Below are 18747 nucleotides of genomic sequence, written 5' to 3'. Positions count from 1 at the left end.
AGTCTGAGTGAGTGCGTGCGTGTGTGCGTGTGTGCGTGTGTGCGTGTGTGAGTTTGTGTGTGTGTGTGTGTCTAGACCATTCAGCTCCACTGCTCACATGTGAAGTAGTTTCAATAGTCCCATTGAACTTTCATTCCAGTTCCTGTCTTCATCAGTCTCATTTATAAGCACTCAAGACAAAATTAATGCTGACTAGTGACTGTAAATTACAGTAAAATGTTGGATAGTATTTGAGTCTGGCATTCGTCATTAATGTAATGTAATGTCATTATTATTGCTTCGCATTGTCCTTTATAACAGCTGTTGTTTATACCTATATAATGTTTCTGTCCAAGAACATAAAAAACATTTTAATAGAGCAAAGTGTTACATAACACAACACAGGCAAGCATAAAAATCATTATCAGTTTGTACAGAATTGTGTGTACGAGAGCTGTCCTTGTGTAAGAGATGTCCTTCCATGTGATTGTCAACCCCCAGACATTATCACTTTATTTCCTTTTCCGCAATAGGTACTCATGGAGTTTTACTATAGGGAATTTAGAAAAGGAAAGAACATGTTAAATGACCCCCTGTAGAACAGTCTGAATTGCCTAATTCTCAAAAACAAGTGTTCTGCTTCTTTCTTCTTTACATTACATTATATTAATGGCATTTGGCAGACGCTCTTATCCAGAGTGCATACCCATAACCAGGAATAAGTGCGCTGAAAAACCATGCATGGGAAGTACAATTTCAACTGCTACCTGTACAACAACGATAAGGACCAGGGCCTATTTTATTTTTATTTTTATTTTTATTTAATTTTTTTTTTAAACAAACAAACAACAAAGCAAAAGTGACCAAACTTAACTAGCCAAACACTGCTTACCTAGCCAAACTAAAAATACCGATACACAAAAAAGTAAATCACAGAAAGACAACAATTAAGGGTCACAGGGAGGTAGGGAGGGACGGGGAGAGGTGCTGCTTGAAGAGGTGCGTCTTCAGTTTGCGCTTGAAGGTGGGAAGAGATTCTACAGTTCTGACCTCAACGGGGAGTTCATTCCACGGGGAGGTGCCAAGCGGCCTGTAAAGGCTGAATGAAGAGGTCTGGCAGGGGTGTAGGGTCTGATGATTTTTTGTAGGTAAGCTGGGGAAGACCCCTTAACTGCTTGGAAGGCTAGCACCAATGTTTTGAATTTGATGCGAGCCATGACAGGCAGCCAGTGGAGGGAAGTAAGCAGGGGGGTGACGTGAGTATTTGGGAAGGTTGAAGACCAGACAAGCTGGTGCATTCTGGATAAGTTGGAGATAAGTTCTTCTCACATGGTTAGCACAAGAGCACTGTATGTGGACCAAACTGTGAATAACTTTTTGACAAAGATGCAAAAAAGAAATTTCTCAGTCTGAACCGCCAAAAAAAAACTATACATTTCTACAGCCCAATTTACAAATGACTGACAGAAAAAAATGCATCTACTATAATGCCGCTGGTTGTTAATGTTTTTTAGTCTTAGTTTTGATGGAATGAATGTGCAGATCCACGACTGCAGTGAAAGGCACTGTCCTCCCCCCTGCCCCCCTCCCCCACTCTCAGAGTGCTACCCCCCATTACATTGTCCACCTCTATTCTAACATGGATCATGTGCCTACTCTGGCTGAAAACCCCTGTGACAAAGGATGCTGATGATGAAAAATTACATCCATGATAAAATCGATCCTGTTCCAAAGTAATTGGTGTCAATCGATTTCTTTATCCTAAAACATTTGTCTAAATGTGGAATGCTGTCACAGTAATCAGTTTCCACAAATCTATGCATTAGGAGTAATGTTGCTGTTACTTATCATTTTGAGTAGTTGGATACATTGATGGTTAGATGCATTGTAATGAAGGAAAAGACAGTATTTTGAAATGTCATTTGTGTGTTTCATTTTGGTTTATGTATATTGTATCCAAGCAATTGAAAAAAGTGTTTCAAGTTTTGAAAAAGGACCTCAAGGTTCTGAAATTAGTGTCAAAGTGATTGTACAATATTGTATTTATAATGGTGGGAATACGAAATACATCTCACTGTTTATTCTTTACAGCTGTAAGAGGAGCATGTTACTTTGATAGAAGAACAAATTCCTAAAAGCAACTGCTGTAAATTCCAACTGTTATTTTCCAACTAGAACCTTCATTTGCAGTAAAAAAAAGAAGAAGAAATAATCAAAGGTGTTGCTTAATTTAGCACACCTGCAATGAGATGGGCCTTTTATTTCTCTTGTGGTGTGTACCAAGTGCTTTAAGTGCTCCTGCCAAGGCTTTTATGAAGATACAATTTTATTCACTCAGCTTTGGAAAATGCATAAGAGGCATTATTTTCTCGTCTTTTTGCTTGAAAAGGTACTGTTGTTTTGACATTTACAATGTTTTGAATTTGTAGGCCTCATTATTCACAAAATGCATGTAGGGAAATTGCTTTGACAAAATGCATTACTGTATATTAACATGCTCTGTTGGTAAAAGTGCAATTAAAATAAAAAACATTTTTGAAAACAATTAAATGTTGTTTTGAGGTCTCAAAAGTAATTTCAGCTTGTCAAAAAAGTGATATTTCAAATGACATTCCAGGTAAATTAGATTGGTTATGTATCTAGAAGCTAACAGTTACCCTTGTGACCTGAATGAGCTAAGGCCATAGATGGTAGAGTACATTTTCTCATAATTATAGTTTTTCTGTGTGGCCCCAAATTATATTTTTTCTGGGAAACAGTTTTATGTGTTTCTGCAAATGGCTCTTAGTTGGCACAAAACTCCAGCAAACCCAGCTCTAGGTCACTCAGGCCAGTAAACAACTCTTCTCTCTTGGAATTTCTTGCATCTGTGGTTGCCTGGCAACCAGCCTCTCTAACTAAGTGGCTGGCCATTTTAGGAAGCGCCCCCAAACACCTTGCTGAGAGATAATGAGTTTGATAATTGATAACCAAGAATATTTTCTCCATATCTTTCTCCATTCCTAGTTATGGGAGCATGCTTTTAGTACTTTCCTCAAGTTATATGGCAAGTAAAAATAAAATGGGGTCACCAACTTCTGAAAAGTCTCATGAGTTTAACAGGATGTTGAGTCCACATGTTTCTGTGCCATTGACCTGCAAGATGAGGACACTTGCATCTATTACAGGACTGATGACAAATCACATATTTTATTGATGTGTTTATGCAAGTGCTTCAAAGTAAAGTCAGTCTTTCGAGGTGGGTTATGGAAGTACTGTTTGTTTTTGAGGCTAATGGAAGCCAATTCTAAAAAAGTAGGGATGGATTAAGTACTATGCATAAACAATATGGCAAGGCATGGTCAATTGGATTTTAGAGAGTGCACATTTTTGAGCACTGAAACCACGAGTTGATGTATTTTCTTTTTTGGCAAAAAAAAAAGGGAAAATGCTAACACAATGATGCAATTACATGATAAAATAAGCTATGTCAGTCACAGTAGCTGGATAGAATGTACTTATCTGCAATTACAATAACTAAGCATCATTATTGTTTTGCCTGCATATGCCGGCATGAAACAACAGAAAGCAGAGATGGTTTATTAAATGCTTTTGGTTTGTACAAGCTGGTGTACAGGTCTACCTAATAAGTGCTCAGTGAGTGTACAGATTAACTTCTCAGTAGTAATTAGTTGCAACTACATTATTAAAAGCCAATTCATGGAACCTTATTGTAAAGTGGGTGGCCTGTAGCGTAGTGGTTAAGGTAACATGACTGGGACACGCAAGGTTGGTGGTTCGATCCCCGGTGTAGCCACAATAAGATCCGCACAGCCGTTGGGCCCTTGAGCCAGGCCCTTAACCCTGCATTGCTCCAGGGGAAGATTGTCTCCTGCTTAGTCTAATCAACTGTACGTCGCTCTGGATAAGAGCGTCTGCCAAATGCCAATAATGTAAATTGTGACCAAATATATTAATCTAAAAATTGTATAAATCTTTTTTCTAATCATAATAGTTCTGCTCATGAGATGCAAGCAAGGCTGATGTGAAATTTCTGACATTGTAGTGTATTGAAAATGACAGTACTAGAGGCATACTGTCAGAGTACATAGTATAGACATAGTATATAAATAATCTTCATGAAAATGCTGCAAGTTACTGTAAAATTACTGTTCCAATATTTTTTTCTCTTACATTTTTCATTTCATTTTCATTTTGTAGGCCCACAATATTGCCATTGGTCAGTACCCATATGTGAGTGAAGAATAGGGTCAGTAGCCATATAAGAGCAAACAGTAGGGTCAGTAGCTATATATGAGCAACCAGTAGGGTCAGTAGCCATATAAAAGCAAACAGTACAGTCAGTAGCCATATAAGAGCAAACAGTAGGGTCAGTAGCCGTATAAAAGCAAACAGTACGGTCAGTAGCCATATAAGAGCAAACAGTAGGGTCAGTAGCCGTTTAAAAGCAAACAGTAGGGTCAGTAGCTGTATATGAGCAACCAGTAGGGTCAGTAGCCATATGTGAGTAAACAATAGGGTCAGTTTGATGAAACACTTGGTATTAAAACTATGCAAAACTAAGAATGTGTCAAGGTTATAAAATGATAATGTCGTCAGACAGATTAGAGTGAGAATGCTCACACCATCTTTGATGTTCTAGGCCTGGGTTACGAAACTGGGAACAGCACCATCGGTGAAAAAGACACACAGTTTATATAAAATAATTGCATTTAATACAAAGTATTGGCAGCATGCCTGGGGTATGGTAGTCTGCCAGGGCATGCTTGGAATATAATTATGTTCATTCTAAGAGGATGAATCAGCCCAGCACACATCTCAATAAAGCAAAAGCAGATCATTGGAAATAATCCAGAAAGCATGCATGTGCACATTTCAGCAATCAAAACTGACTGGATATGTTGATTTTTCACGCATGACAGATAATTCCTCTGCAATGCATCACACATAATATTATTGGTACTGCAGCATTTACACGCAAGATGTTAGGATAGATGAAACACTTAAGTTCCTACAATCAATACAATTCTATAAAAAGTCAATTAAATGATAGTAATAATGATAATGATAGACTGTTGGATTTATATCTCAATGCATTGCACTTGGCCTGTGAAATCAAAGACATACTGCAGGGATAGTTACTTTCCTCAACCGGCATTATTGTACGGCACCCACCTGTGCTGTGCTTGGCTGCCATTTTGTAACAGAAACCCACATGAGTTGAGGTAGTGAGGCTGGCTGCTGTTGGATAGCTTGGTTAAGCCACATTTGAAATTTGGTCCGGTGTATATGATGTCAGGTTGTTTATGTACCATAGACACTTTAATGGCTATAGTGAGCTAGAAAAATAAATAGTACATACATTTAAAAAAATTATTCATAAAAAAAGTAGCAAAAATAATTAACCTCCTTTGAAAAGGGTCCTGTTTATTGTATTTGTGCTCCATTTTTCCTAAAGAGCAAAAAACAGATGAATATATGCCAGAATGTGCCAATACTGGTTCACACAAAACAAATATGGTTCCAGTGCCAAAATGGCCTGCTGGAGGGTCAAGGTCTACGCAGATCTAACATCTGCTACCACACCACAATTTATGGCATAACAGGACCATAATACGATCCTAATCCAGCACAGGAACCAAGTATTTAACCTACGTTCTAATCCATGCAATCTGTGATTATGTGAGTGTAAGTAACACAAAAAGACACAAAGCAACACTAGCACAGCCAGAGGCCATCGATAGCTACACAGCTAACTCTGCAGTAACCTCTGTAATAAGCTGAAAATGCAAAAAACAAATAGATTTTAGCAGCCTTCATGAACATAAAAAGGTTTATTTACATAACATTTACAGTTTTAGCCTCGATAGCATACTGGGATATTGTGAAAATGTTGAAAAAAGTAAGCAATAGCTGACAGCTGTCTGGATCTTCGGTCAGGTTCTTCAGTTGTTTTAGGCTAGCTAAACGGCTACACCCTACCCCCGCGACAATAACATGAAACAAGTTTGAGGAAACTGATCGAGCACTTAAAAAATATACTCATGTGAAGCTTTCTGCTCCAATGGAGCTTTCATCTCCAAAGACACACTTTTAAAATTAACAGTGTAACTGTTTTGAATAATGGCACCTCTTTAAAAATAATACGACTCTGCATTACTTCCAACCTTTCAACAATTGTGCTGTTGGCTTCTCTTCAAAGCTGCCAATAAAACTTAAATACAAATCTAAAATAAAAGACACAAATATGAAGACCAATAATTTGAAGAGTTAAAAAGAATTTGCTGAGAATGAGGTGCAAACCTCCACCATGGGAAACACATTTCCCGAATAAATATCTAATGCAATCCTTTGCCCTGAATGCACCCTCACAGTTAATGAAAGCAATTCAGACCAAAGTTGAGTGAATCACAATGTCAGTTGCTTTCATTATTCTGAGAAAGTGATGAGCCTGTCTGCTGCTGGGTGATTGTAATGTAATGTAATGTAATGCAATGTAATGTAATGTAATGTAATGATTAAGGACAACGGTAAGCATTCAGGAGCTGTGAGTCATGTCTGGAATTGAATTCATAACAGGTAACAGGCCTAGCTGAACAATTGACTAATTTCATGTGAAATGTGTCCACATCCCACCAGCCATTATCTGGGACCAGAAGACTGAATTTGGAATAAGAAAGAACTCTTCATAGTTCATTCTCTTCTCAATCTGTTCAAGCCCTCCTAAGGAATATAAGAACGGAAATACTTTGTAAACAAAAAATCTTACTGTCCAATGCATATTACCAGTGCAACCATACACTCAATAACCACTTTCTTAGGTAGACCTATACGCCAGCTTGTTAATCCAAATATCTAATCTGCCAAGCATGTGGCAGCAGCTAAATTCATAAAAGAATGCACACATGGTTGGTCTTCAGCCCATCAGTGATCTGAGTGATTGAATGATTGTTGATGCCAGGTGGGGTGACTAACCACACATTACAATAGCGGTATGCAAAAGAGCATTTCTGGACACACAACGTTCATTCATTCATTCATTATCCTAACCCGCTTATCCTGAACAGGGTCGCAGGGGGACTGGAGCCTATCCCAGCATACATTGGGCGAAAGGCAGGAATACACCCTGGACAGGTTGCCAGTCCATCGCAGGGCACACACTCACACACTCACACACTCACACACTCATATACATGGCCAATTTAGACTCTCCAATCAGCCTAACCTGCATGTCTTTGGACTGTGGGAGGAAATCGGAGTACCTGGAGGAAACCCACGCAGACACGGGGAGAACATGCAAATTCTGCACAGAGGGGCCCCGGCCGACGGGGATTCGAACCCAGGACCTCCTTGCTATGAGGCGGCAGTGCTACCCACTGCACCATCCGTGCCGCCCGACACACAACGTGTCGAACCTTAAAGTCAATGGGCTGCAGGAGCAGAAGTAGAAATAATAAATTAGGAATAAGTAGAAATTAGGAATACATTTTGTAATATCATACAAAAATAATAAAAGAATGATACTGTCACTATTACTCAAATTAAGGGTTTTGTTGCAATATTAATGCTAACAAGATGAGCACTGGCTGTTATGATTGTTTATCTCCTGTTTCCATAAATGTGTCTGCATTCCCATATTATATTACTATATACTTCCTATACAGCTGTATTTGAGTTTTCAGCTTTTGTTTGACCATTCTAAGTGTTCACTGGCACTGATTGTGCTTTAGTATGAAGAGACAAGAAATGGGAGTGCTATGACCAGTGCTATGGGAGGACAGGAGGACTACCCAAAGTAACCCTATGTGAAATACAATAAACAAAAGAATTATCTGTTTAATTATCTTGTCAGCATTGCTCATGAGTGAATTCCTTCCCAGTGAAAAGAAATCAAATGCCACTATATATGAAGCATTGAAACTGTACTCCATAATTCCCCTGAACTCACCCTTGGAACTTGCTCCAAATGAACTAAACCAAAAGTGACAGCCCCAGTCAGCTAACCAATCAGAGACTAGCAGCAGTCATTGTAAACAACTCCTGATTGGCCGTTTGTGTGCTCTGTCCTAGAGTGCTCTCTCCTTCTCCGCAGCTGACCTTAAATCACCATGTCCCTGTGTGGCTTTCATGCACCCATTCTACTTTCAGTCTGCCTCCCCATTTCCATTTTCCTCACTTTTTATTGCTTTTCCTTCGAGCCGGCATTTGCCTTTGGTCTTCTCACCCTCCCAGTTTTACCACATTTTTTTTCATATGTACTGTATAAGCAGTATATAGGCTGTAATGGAAATATACCTCATGGAGATTGTGGATATGCCTTGTATCCCCTTATACTACTGCACGGCTCCCTGGGAAATGTAATCAGAGTAAATGTATGTAGCTAATTAACAGATAAGGCATGGTAATTGGTTGTAATCAGTAGCCATGGTGGTCCTCTAGGAATGGAATTTGCCACTCCTGCTTTATTCATTAGTTACTTATTGGTTAACTACTGCCATGTTTTAGATAAATCATTACTGCAATGATTATTAATGATTAATCATTTTTTTGTGCATGTTGCACACTGTAAAGTGTTATTATCCTGGCAGCTCAACATGTAAAAAGCACCGTTCAAAAAGGTGACAAGGGTGTAGCTAGGGTGTAGCTAAGTGTCTAACTCTGTTTGATCAAATAAGAATAAGATACTGCATGAATTATGTCAAATGAGAACGATTCAGTGGAAAACACGCACAACTGCACATATTTATTTAAAGGAAGCAAAGGGCAATATTTAGTATATGTCAATATATAGTCATTTGTGATGGAAATATTCATGTTAATATTTGATGGAGTAAACATGGGCTTACGTACTCAATATTTGCTGAATTGCACATCAGGGTCTGGGTCAGAGAAGACATCAGTCTGAACCCAGGGCGGCAGGAGTCAGCAGGTGGGGAGACCTGCAATGGGAGCTTGGCAGCGGTGGTGTTGTTTACACCACGGTGGGGTTGTGTCAGGCCAGTGTGCATACGTGTGTGGAGGTGAATCGAGGTTGGGCTCCTGAGACGGAGGGCTCAGCTGGAGAAGTGAATCATGCTTCTTTACACCTACATTTGGAGGGCCATCATTAACATTTTTTATTTGGCAAGTGGGGGAGCAAAGGTGTCGGAGCTAATGATTGCCTCTCTCATAGAATATGTATGAACTTTATTTTTCTTCACTGGCATTTAGCAGTCTTATCCAGACTGACTTGCAATGCAGACACAAGTGCAAAGATCAAGAATGAAAGCACAGTCATTTCATGCCAGGGAGAAAGTATATTCCCGAGGAGGCAGAAAGTGCAAGAAGTACAAACTGAAAACACAAAGGAAAAAACCCCCAAAAAAACTTACACAGGTGTAGGAGTGAGCGTGACACGCTAGAGAGCGTCAGGACGGTGGAGCGGGGGTGGCCTAAAGGCAGAAGAGGTGGGTCTTCAGTCTGCATGGGAAGATGGCCGACGTCTCTGCCACGAGGAGCTCTTTCCGGCGCAGACAGCGGACATGACCAGGACCTGAGGGGCGAGGGACCCAGACGTCCCAAGGTTGAGGAATGGAGGGGTCTGGCTGGCTCCTGGCAAACAGAAGGGGTGACACAAGCAGAGTTCTCCACCCGTCCCTTCTTCTATCCGTTCTTCCATCACCTTCTTTGTTCTCACAGGTATCTGTCCAGGCTTTTTGCGATATTTCATGGCGGTCCTGCGGTGCACACAGCCGTGCGTTACCCCCGGGCGGAAGGCCCCGGAACCGGCCCGCAGGACGCCTGTCTCCCCCTGGACTGCGTTCGGCGTGCCGGGTGACTCACCCCTCTGGCGATGGCGCTGAATGTCTCATCTCCCCTCAGCGGGAGGGTGATGTCAGCAAGGCCACAGAGCTCATAGCCTCCAAGAGACTTCCCAGAGCGCACTTCTGTGTGCGCATGAGAGAGATGAATGAACGGCACTGTCCGAGCCCCCCTCCCCTGCTATCCGGTATAGCAGATAATGAGCATCTCTCATTATCGCTGCTCAGCGACTGAGAATATGGAAGCTATGTAAAAAGTCAAGCAAGACTTTCCACGAAATGCTTGGAACACAGCCTTTCTTTAGAGAGGACAAACTGGCATCTGACCAAGCCTGCTTTTAGGGCTCTGTTTGAAAGATTGTTGATAGTTGAGGGCTCACCATGTTTATAATTCAGTACTGGTGCCAAATATCTGAAGTCATGGCTGTTCTGAAGTACAGGCCTACGTAGGTTTCTGTTGTTGTTTTCTTGTTGCGTGTGTTAAATATCTCTTGTCAAGCCTCTTTACTTACTATGAGCATCTGTTAAAAAAGTTAAAACAATTGAACAAAAGGACAACTCTGTCCAAGACCGATCGCTAGTGTGACTGTCCGACTTCTCCATTTCAATGAAAAGGGAGAGCTTGGAAACAAAGCTTTTCCTTATCCTCCCAGTATCTGAGTGATGTCAGAGAATGGCAGGTTATGGCTGTCTGTGTTGGTTTTGAGCATGTTGGAATCCTCCCCTGAAGGTCAATCTGTCCAGTCCTGATAGGCAGTGAAAGGATGGAAAATTTAGTGTGAAGCCCACTTGTTAGATAAGTATGAGTATGAAAAATGGAATAGGCTTGAAGTATGTGTTTATTTGACATAATGTCTGAATCACCACTCACTGTGTTACATAAGGAAATCCTTTTCTTAAGCGTTGCCTAATCCGTTGACTCATTCCGTGGCTCTCCTCAGCGGAATACAGAGAAATTGTTGCAAACATAGACGAAGAATTCCTGTGCAGTGTTACCCCCTGCTGGGGAAAAGCGGAATCGCAACAACAAGTGGTTTTTCTCATTTCACTGATGAAATAAAATAACAATAGAGTTTTTCATTGTGCACTGTGTAGAATTAAAGCGAACTCATACAGAAAAAACATATAAAGCAAAAATATATATTTATTAAAATAGTTTAATAACAATAATGATGAAATAATATTTTACAAAACAAAAAAAGGTAAAATATTAAAATTAAAAGCAAATGGATTCCTCAGACATTTTTCAGTTTGGAAATATGTGATCTCATAGGGAAACTGCATGTAATATCTGCACTCTGTACCATTCAGTATACGCTAAGGTATCTGTGTAACAGTACAGTAAACATACCCCTGTATTTACTTACACTTAACAGAGCGCTGTGCACTTATTTGGACTATAAGTGAAGACTGAGCTTATGAATGTACATCAGAGGATGAAAAGATTTGATGCATCTACCATTTCCTCCTTTAGCATTTCTTTGCGACAATACACTTACTACAGTGTATTTCTGATAATGTAATACATTTTCAAAAAAAATAACTGCCTTTTTACAGTGTTCCATAAAAGCCTACAGAAAAGTATACCTTCCACTGACTTCCAGCACCACTCTGAACCTCAGTGGAGGGGGGGGGGGGGTGTATTCAATATATGTACATATTATACAAATTATAACAAAGATATCCTTTTGCCACTACAGTGTCATACTTCTGATTTTAAATAAAGACCCCTGGTCATGAGTATGGTGTCACACCTGTATGTGTATTACTGCAGTAGAAGTTTCAGACCCAAGACATCCCTTAGTGTTGAATCCAGAATCAGAGCAGTCACATCAGCTGGAATGTTAAAGCCTTCCCAGCTTTCCCAAACCTGACCGTTTGTCTGCATGTGTTGAACTTCACAGTTGTTCTAGAAAGTTCATGCTCTGTTCTGCTCGGTGTGCTGAGTGTGGGGGACTGATAACTTTTATTTATATGATTTTATTTTATTTATTGTTGGTCCCTGAGCTACTTTGAATTTCACTATTGCTGGGTTTGTTGTTGTTTTCTCCATCAATAACTGAGTGCTGTTGTCTGTCAGTATTTATGTGCATGATATCCTCTGTGTACTTCTCTCTTTCTTTGTCACTCACTCACTCCCCCCCTTCTCACACTCTCTCTCCTTCACTCTCTCTCTTTCCCTCTCACTCTCTCCCCCCTTTCTCTCACTATCTCACATTCACTCTCTCCCAACTTTCTCTCACTCTCTCTCACATTCACTCTCTCCCCCCTTTCTCTCACTCTCTTTCTCCCTCTCACTCTCTCCCCCCTTTCTCTCACTATCTCACATTCACTCTCTCTCTCACTCTCTCTCACATTCACTCTCTCTCTCTCTTTCTCCCCCCTCGTCCCTGCAGTCTCTCAGGTGTGTCTCTTCATGTGCAGGGCCAGGTGGTCGGAGCGGGAGAAGGCTCGTTGGCACAGCATGCACTCGTAGGGCTTCTGGCCCGTGTGTTTGCGGTAGTGGCGGGTCAGCTCGTCGGAGCGGGCAAACTTCCAGCCGCAGCCCTCCCATGTGCAGTGGTAGGGCTTCTCACCTGGGGACAGGGGGAACAGATGGAGCACTAGGTCACATTCTTACCATGTGCTCTGTTACCACAGCTAGCAGAGGGAGAGAAGATTCATGGGCATTTATTCAACCGTCGCCTTTCTCTTCCTGCTGAATGTATTCTGTTTCCATTCTGTTTTTAAACAGATTTTTTTTTGGCAAACGTTATTTTGGTGAGGAACCAGCATTTTACAGCAGATTCAATATTTTAGGTCACACTTTACTATTAGCTACATTAATTGGCATTAACTGCTGTAATATAGTAGTTGTTGTTGTTGTTGTTAATGTAGTTGTTGTTAATTAACTTCATGTAAATTAATGTATTTTCGAACTATTAGCTAATGTATTAATTACCGGAATATGTATACATTAGGAACCACAGGATAAACTTATAATTAGTTAACCATTAGCAAATACACTAACTGTTTTCATTCCAATGTGACTATGCATTAACTAATGTACTGTAGTTGTTCAGATGAATTAATGGCGTACAAATTCATAAACAAAGTTCTTAACTACATTAGTTAATGTCAATTCATGTAACATGTAAGTGTTACCGCATTTTTAAATGTATTTAGAAACACTTTCGTTTTGTTATAGGTGAGGCTAGGCCAGAAGAGTGCACTCATGAATTTCTTTGTTTGGTGTAGTTTTGCTGACCTGTGTGAGTGCGAAGGTGGGCCTTCAGGTGAGAGCTCTTGGTATACGTCTTGCTGCAGCCAGGGTACACGCAACAGTGAACAGCGGACCGTTTCTTCGCGACAGTCTTGCGAGCGTGTTTTCCCTCCATGCCAACAGGGGGCGGTGAAGAGACTGGCAAGTGGGGTTTTGGAGGGGGAAAGAGAGCAGGGGCATGGTAGTGGATATAGGGTCCTTGGTTTTGGTATACCCCAGGGTATGGGTAGTTTGGGAAACTGTAGTGTTGAGTGGACATTAAGGTGGCATCAGTGCTTAAAGCTGGTGTGTGGAGGAATCGGGGATCAGGAAAGGATATCGTAGAGGTTGGATGGGTGTAATGGTTTCCGAAACCCTGCAGCTTCCCTTTGCTCTGGCCAGTTGCACTTCTGTCTCCATTCCTCTCCAGATTACTCCCCAAGGCAAAGCCGTACTGGTCCACAGGGGGGTGCAATGGGTAGGGTTTCTCCTGTTCCCCACCGTACCCTCTGTGGTAGAGATCCGGTATAGCAGAACTGAGGCTCTCAGCAGGTAAGAGCAGTTCGGCCATCATGCTGTTGTTACTTAAATTGAACCCATCTGTTCCAGCCTGTTCTTTCAGAGAACTTCCCTCCTGTACATTCATGTTATGCAATCCATTTTGCTCCTGCAGCATGATCCGATGTGAGCTGTAGTCCAGGGAAGGGTTTAGCTCAGGGGATGGACTGTCCCAGTCAGACAGTAGAAACTCCATATCCCAGCAGGCCTCATTCCCATCATCAGGATTCTCCTCTGCCAGAGTCTGTGGTAGTTCCTGTTGGTGGATGCTATGGGTAGCAATAGCTGTGTTTTTCTCTTGAGAATCCAAACCGAAGGAGCCATTGTCAAACTTCCACTCCTTGGTGGGGAAGAGGTGTTGGTGAGTGTTAGGGCCAGGATATGGCAGGAACAAATGGGTTACTGACAGACAGAACAAAAACCTATATATTCAACGGCCTATATACACAAGATGCCATAGTTACCTTTTGAAAATATCATTATAGTATTATATTCTCAGGTGCTATGATCTGTCATTTTCTTGGACTCATACTGATGTGCCATGTTTGTCATGTGTGGTATTGACATTATTTTTGGCATACTGACTTATTGTAACATTGTGTTCTTCATTATTAAACATTTTTTTTAAGAAAGTCTGTGTTAGTGAAATACAGATTGAATAAAAGTTTGTATGACAATATAAAGAAAAATAAAAGGAAGAGTTCAAACGTGCCAGTATTGAGGAGTTGCAGATTACAGCCCTAGGTTGACCTATTGGCTCAAATTCTGTCATAGAGAATATAAATTCCTTCAAATAAATGTAAATATGGAATGTCTTTGTAAAGCTCCCCAGTGTAAATGCATTGATTTTACATAGAAAGCACAGGGTAACTTAATATAATGGTAATACTCATGGTATGTATTTTACAAGTACATTATTACAACTTCTGCATTAAAACTTTCTGGTTAAAATATGCGCTGGAGAACACAGCTATTTCTGTTAGCATTTTTCACAAACACTAGCTGTGCAATTTTAAATTGTCATACAGGAAATACCTTACCTTCATGTCTTCAGAGTAGTTAGAAAAGGTTGAAAACAAGCTGAACGAAGGAAGGACAGCCTGAGTCACAGCCATACGACCAGTCTTGCACAGAAGTGTACAGTAATACAAAAAACTATTCTGGGGAACCTAAATTCTAATAATCCCTAATAATTTTGCCCTTACTAGAACAGTTTGAATACTTTAAGGTTTAAATGATCAAATCCAACAATTATTGTAAATAAATAATAAATAGGAATTAGAACGCATTTAGACTTGTTATCTTTCCTTTCCTTACCCCCCTTTTCTCTCTCCAAAACTGCTCACAGTCCTGAATATTCACAGACTGGTAGGAGGAGCTCTACTAATCAATATTCAACAGCAGCTCATTACAGTATCTTGTCTAAATACTCATACCATACTCTTGTTCTGTTTTAGTGATCTTGGGTAAAATCGGAGTTATATGCCACATAGCGAAATATCGTGCAAACGAAATGGAAATATAGGTTACATGGTTTGACAGAACAGGTCTTGAAGCACTATGCATTAGCTAATTCACTAACCACACTAAATATTTAGTATGACCCAAGTGTCTGTTTAGGTGAGTGAAAGAGAATGTGTTTGTGCGTTTGCCTGCATTAAAGGGTGTTGCAATTAAGTGCCGCATTTTCTGATTGCGCGAAATGTCCATTCATATTTCAAGCAACGTGAGCATACTAGCATTTCTCCCTCTCTCGCCATGACTGTCACTTGAAAGCTGGAAGATTCGTTTCTGTGAAGACCTGTGCTGGAAGGATGATTGTGGAGTCTGAGTGTTTATCGGCACAGAGAGAGTCCCTGTTACAGGCCAGATAATGGCAACCTGACCCCCTGAAAGCCACTGATGACTCGCTATTAGAGATAAAGACTCTGCTCTTCTGTTTAGAGGCTTCACCAAAAAACAAACTAATAAGAGCGGTGTGAAAGCTTGTTTGTACATACAACAAAGCTTGTCAGGCACAGTGTGGATGTAAGACCACAGTATTTATTTATTTATTCATTATCAAATTAAAGTCTTTATGTGCGTTTGTTTGGATGTCCTGACCCAAATAGTTTTTATCAAACATCATTGAATATTAATTCTGTTTTTCTCCTGGCTGTTTTTATGACCCTGTTCAGTCATTTGGTATAACTGCTCTGTCCTGTAGCTTTTAGTGGTCTGAGGAGTTTCTGTAGTCTGTGTTTGGGTTATTTTTGACAGTCTGGAGTTTGGTGTGGCCTATAATGAACCAACAAATGGATTTGCGGGGAATAAACCAGTTAATTTGTTTGATCAATAGGTTAGGGCTACCTATACTTTATAGGCTATTTGGAACACTGTGTATCATCAAATGAATTATTAACTGACTAAGGCCTGTTTATTCATGACCAGAAAGATGCAACTGATATTACATGTGTTGAACAAGTTCGTTTTGACAACCAGTGCTTCCCCATGGTTGCTATGAAACAGGTCTCATTTACAAGGGAATGCAAACTTCACCGCTGACTTTCAGGAGGTACAGTACTCTGAAACTCCAACATGATTTAAATCTAAAATTTACCTTGGTAATATAACTTCACTTTGAAGTTCATTTATGTATGTTTGGCTTTGTAATACCTTACATAATTATACTTTACAAAAGTACTGAACATTTCCGTTATATTTCATATGCTATTAATTTGTCTTAGCTACAGTAATGCAGATTATACATTCTGATAGTACTGGACAATTACATAAATTTGTAAAATATGATTTTCACTTTTTGTCTGACTCTACCATTGAATATGGTACAGTGAGGTCCTTAAGTATTTGGACATTGGTATACTTTCTGTTCTTTTGGCTCAGTACTACATTGGATTTGAAATGAAGCAAAGAATATGCTGTTAAAATGCAGACCACACCTGACGAGGCAGGAAAAGCAGAAACAGCTGAGCCAACTGTCCAATTACTTTTGGTCCTCAAAAATGGGGGGAATTGAACCGATATGGATGTAAATACCCTGAAATTAAAGGTGACAGTCTGTACCTTAACCTCATTTTTATTGTTTCATTTCAAATCCACTGTGCTGGAATACAGAGCCAAAAGAGCGGAAATACTTCCCGACCTCACTGTGGAACAGGCGGCAGTGATGGAGCAGCGGTCTGAGCGGGGGCCCCTGGCTCGGCCCCCGGTCCCCAGGCCCAGCGAGGCGGATCAGGCCCGGCGGCTGAACGAGGTGTGGAGGTACCTGGAGGACAGAGGGCTGCAGCGGTGTGCTGAGGCCCTGTGTGTGGATGCTCTGCGGGACCCGCGCTCCGCCCCGGCCAACCCGTACCCAGCCTTCACACAGCGGCTGTGCCAGCTCGCTCAGAGGGGCAGGTACGCACACGCCCGCTTGTCGCAAGCCTGGGGCAGATACGTCACCCTTTCTACACTTTACAGAGCTTGCCTGGAGTTTTGGAGCCTATGATATACTGTCAAAGAGTGCAGATACCGCCTTCTGTTCCTCTCGGTGGGCTTAATTGCATCAGGCAAGATAAATCAAGCACAGAATCCAAAACAATGCTGTATTTGACCCAGGTATGGCGTGTTGTGCTTTGCTGACAGCTGTAACAGAGTGTAAAGCAGCAGGATGAGTTGTCTCACAGGTCCCCCTTCGCCTGCAGGTTGAGACTGAGCAAGTCGAGCAGCGATGAGGCCTTCAGGAGGGCAGTGTCTTTCCCCACGACTCTCACGGCAGTCAGACATGTTGCAGGTCCGAGCCTGTATTCCACTTTCCTCTTGGTATTGAGTGTTTTCTTTAGAGAACTGCCCTGAGCTGCTGCTGTTAGTGTGGAATAGACAGGGGCTTGCTCACTCAGGTCTGTCTGTGGGTTTACCCAGGTGCTAAAGGCTGCTCCCATGTATGGGGCCTTCCCAGCATCCTCCGCTGCGTCAGCCCCCAGGAGATGGGGCGCTACCGCTGGCTGCTGGAGGATGTCACCCCTCCGCTCTCCAACATGGGGCACCACAGCCCGTACACTGTGAGTGGGGATTGTGAGCGCCCCGTCTGCGTTGGCCTCCTGCAGTCCGTCCCGGCCGAGCTGAAGGGCCTCCCTCCCTGTCTCTGTGCTGCAGGTCCAGGTGGCCTGTGGTCTCACTGGGCCCTGTGTGTTCACTGGCACCCTCCTCCCTGCGTCCCCCGCGCCCTGCCTGGACCTCCTGCAGACCTACATCATCACCGGGCCCCGCCCGGACCGCGCCCGCTCGCTCTACGCACAGCACCTGCGCCGTGATGTCATCAGGATGAGTCAGCAGGGCCGCCATCATGTGCTGAGGTCAGAGAGGGGGGTGGGGACAGTCTGCGGTTATAGAAAATGTTCTTGAAATTTTAGAGATTTTTACATTGGGAAAGAAATGACAGATGGATAGATTTCATGCCAGTATAGATGGTTCTGGATCTCAAGTCAATTACTTCTGCTACTAGGGACTTTAGCAAGCTAATATCTTTAAGCACTAGCTGGGTGAGACAAATGTGTTAAGACCTGTTCTTTGGAAAAGCAATCGAGATGTTTCAGCAAAGTGATAAATGGTATGGTCATACCATTTTATGGAATTTTAGTGCTCATATTTATTATAACATAAGTTAAATTACTGGAGTATACAGTATTGATGTAGTAGCTGCCCATTGCAGTCAATGGGAAAATAAGTATTTAGTCTTCAAAATGAAACCAAATTCTGTTTGATTTTGCTGAGAAGCTATGCACTGATGATTTAAGAGGTTGTTTTTCCTCAATTCTTTTTTTCTAGAATAACTGTTCCGGCTGATGCCAAAGAGGGGGTGAAGGCGTTCTCTAAGGCAGGTTTCCTCATCCTAAGACAGTCCTAAGTGTTTGAATCAGGTGAGAAAATGCATGACAGCTATGTGCAACAGTGACGCACGACTCCTCATTTGTGTCGTAGGAAGAGGTCTGTCTGGAGGGGTCAGCATTTGAGGACGCTGTGCAGAGTTACCTGGGCTGTGGCGGAGACGGGCTGGTGAGAGTGGAGTGTGTGTGGAGAGGAGACCCCCGAGGCACACAGTACCAGGGGGGCAGCAAGGCCTACTGCCTGACTGTCGTTCAGACAGCCTCTGACCACCAGGACAAAGAGCGGTGAGATCATTACACAGCA

The 18747-nt window shown here is 41.8% G+C and overlaps 3 protein-coding genes across 3 annotated transcripts in view; 2 read left to right on the top strand and 1 right to left on the bottom strand.

Annotated features, from left to right (window-relative positions):
- Positions 1 to 10905: 10905 nt before the first annotated feature.
- On the bottom strand, positions 10906 to 16710 carry klf1 (Kruppel like factor 1 (erythroid)). The gene is made up of 3 exons (XM_061222911.1): positions 14619 to 16710; positions 13027 to 13918; positions 10906 to 12355 (listed from the first exon to the last, which is right to left on the bottom strand). The coding sequence occupies exons 1-3, from the start codon at positions 14691 to 14693 to the stop codon at positions 12180 to 12182; spliced, it is 1143 nt and encodes a 380-aa protein (XP_061078895.1). The 5' UTR covers positions 14694 to 16710; the 3' UTR covers positions 10906 to 12179.
- Positions 16591 to 17870, top strand: LOC133121296 (uncharacterized). Its single transcript, XM_061230500.1, has 3 exons — positions 16591 to 16974; positions 17262 to 17350; positions 17479 to 17870. Exons 1-3 carry the CDS (start codon positions 16601 to 16603, stop codon positions 17868 to 17870), a joined length of 855 nt encoding a protein of 284 aa, XP_061086484.1. The 5' UTR covers positions 16591 to 16600.
- Positions 17628 to 18747, top strand: part of LOC133121295 (uncharacterized) — a 16830-nt gene continuing 15710 nt past the window's right edge. The window contains exons 1-3 of the mRNA XM_061230498.1: positions 17628 to 17912; positions 18385 to 18437; positions 18542 to 18728. Coding sequence (XP_061086482.1) covers positions 17881 to 17912; positions 18385 to 18437; positions 18542 to 18728 — 272 coding nt within the window. The 5' untranslated portion in view covers positions 17628 to 17880. The remainder of the gene's footprint in view (positions 17913 to 18384; positions 18438 to 18541; positions 18729 to 18747) is intronic.

This window comes from Conger conger, chromosome 2, assembly GCF_963514075.1.
Source record: "Conger conger chromosome 2, fConCon1.1, whole genome shotgun sequence".
Classification (NCBI taxonomy): Eukaryota; Metazoa; Chordata; class Actinopteri; order Anguilliformes; family Congridae; genus Conger; species Conger conger.
Note: the sequence above shows the minus strand (reverse complement) of the source record. Positions and strands in the feature narration are given on the sequence as shown.

Excerpts from the sequence above, each read along its gene's own strand:
- klf1 (XM_061222911.1), bottom strand. The coding sequence starts at position 14,693 with ATGGCTGTGACTCAGGCTGTCCTTCCTTCGTTCAGCTTGTTTTCAACC. Across the intron at positions 13,919-14,618 it reads ACTACTCTGAAGACATGAAG|GAGTGGAAGTTTGACAATGG; the intron begins GTAAGGTATTTC and ends TTCCCCACCAAG. Across the intron at positions 12,356-13,026 it reads CCACCTTCGCACTCACACAG|GTGAGAAGCCCTACCACTGC; the intron begins GTCAGCAAAACT and ends CCCTGTCCCCAG.
- LOC133121296 (XM_061230500.1), top strand. The coding sequence starts at position 16,601 with ATGGATGTAAATACCCTGAAATTAAAGGTGACAGTCTGTACCTTAACC. Across the intron at positions 16,975-17,261 it reads CAGCTCGCTCAGAGGGGCAG|GTTGAGACTGAGCAAGTCGA; the intron begins GTACGCACACGC and ends CTTCGCCTGCAG. Across the intron at positions 17,351-17,478 it reads GGCAGTCAGACATGTTGCAG|GTGCTAAAGGCTGCTCCCAT; the intron begins GTCCGAGCCTGT and ends GGGTTTACCCAG.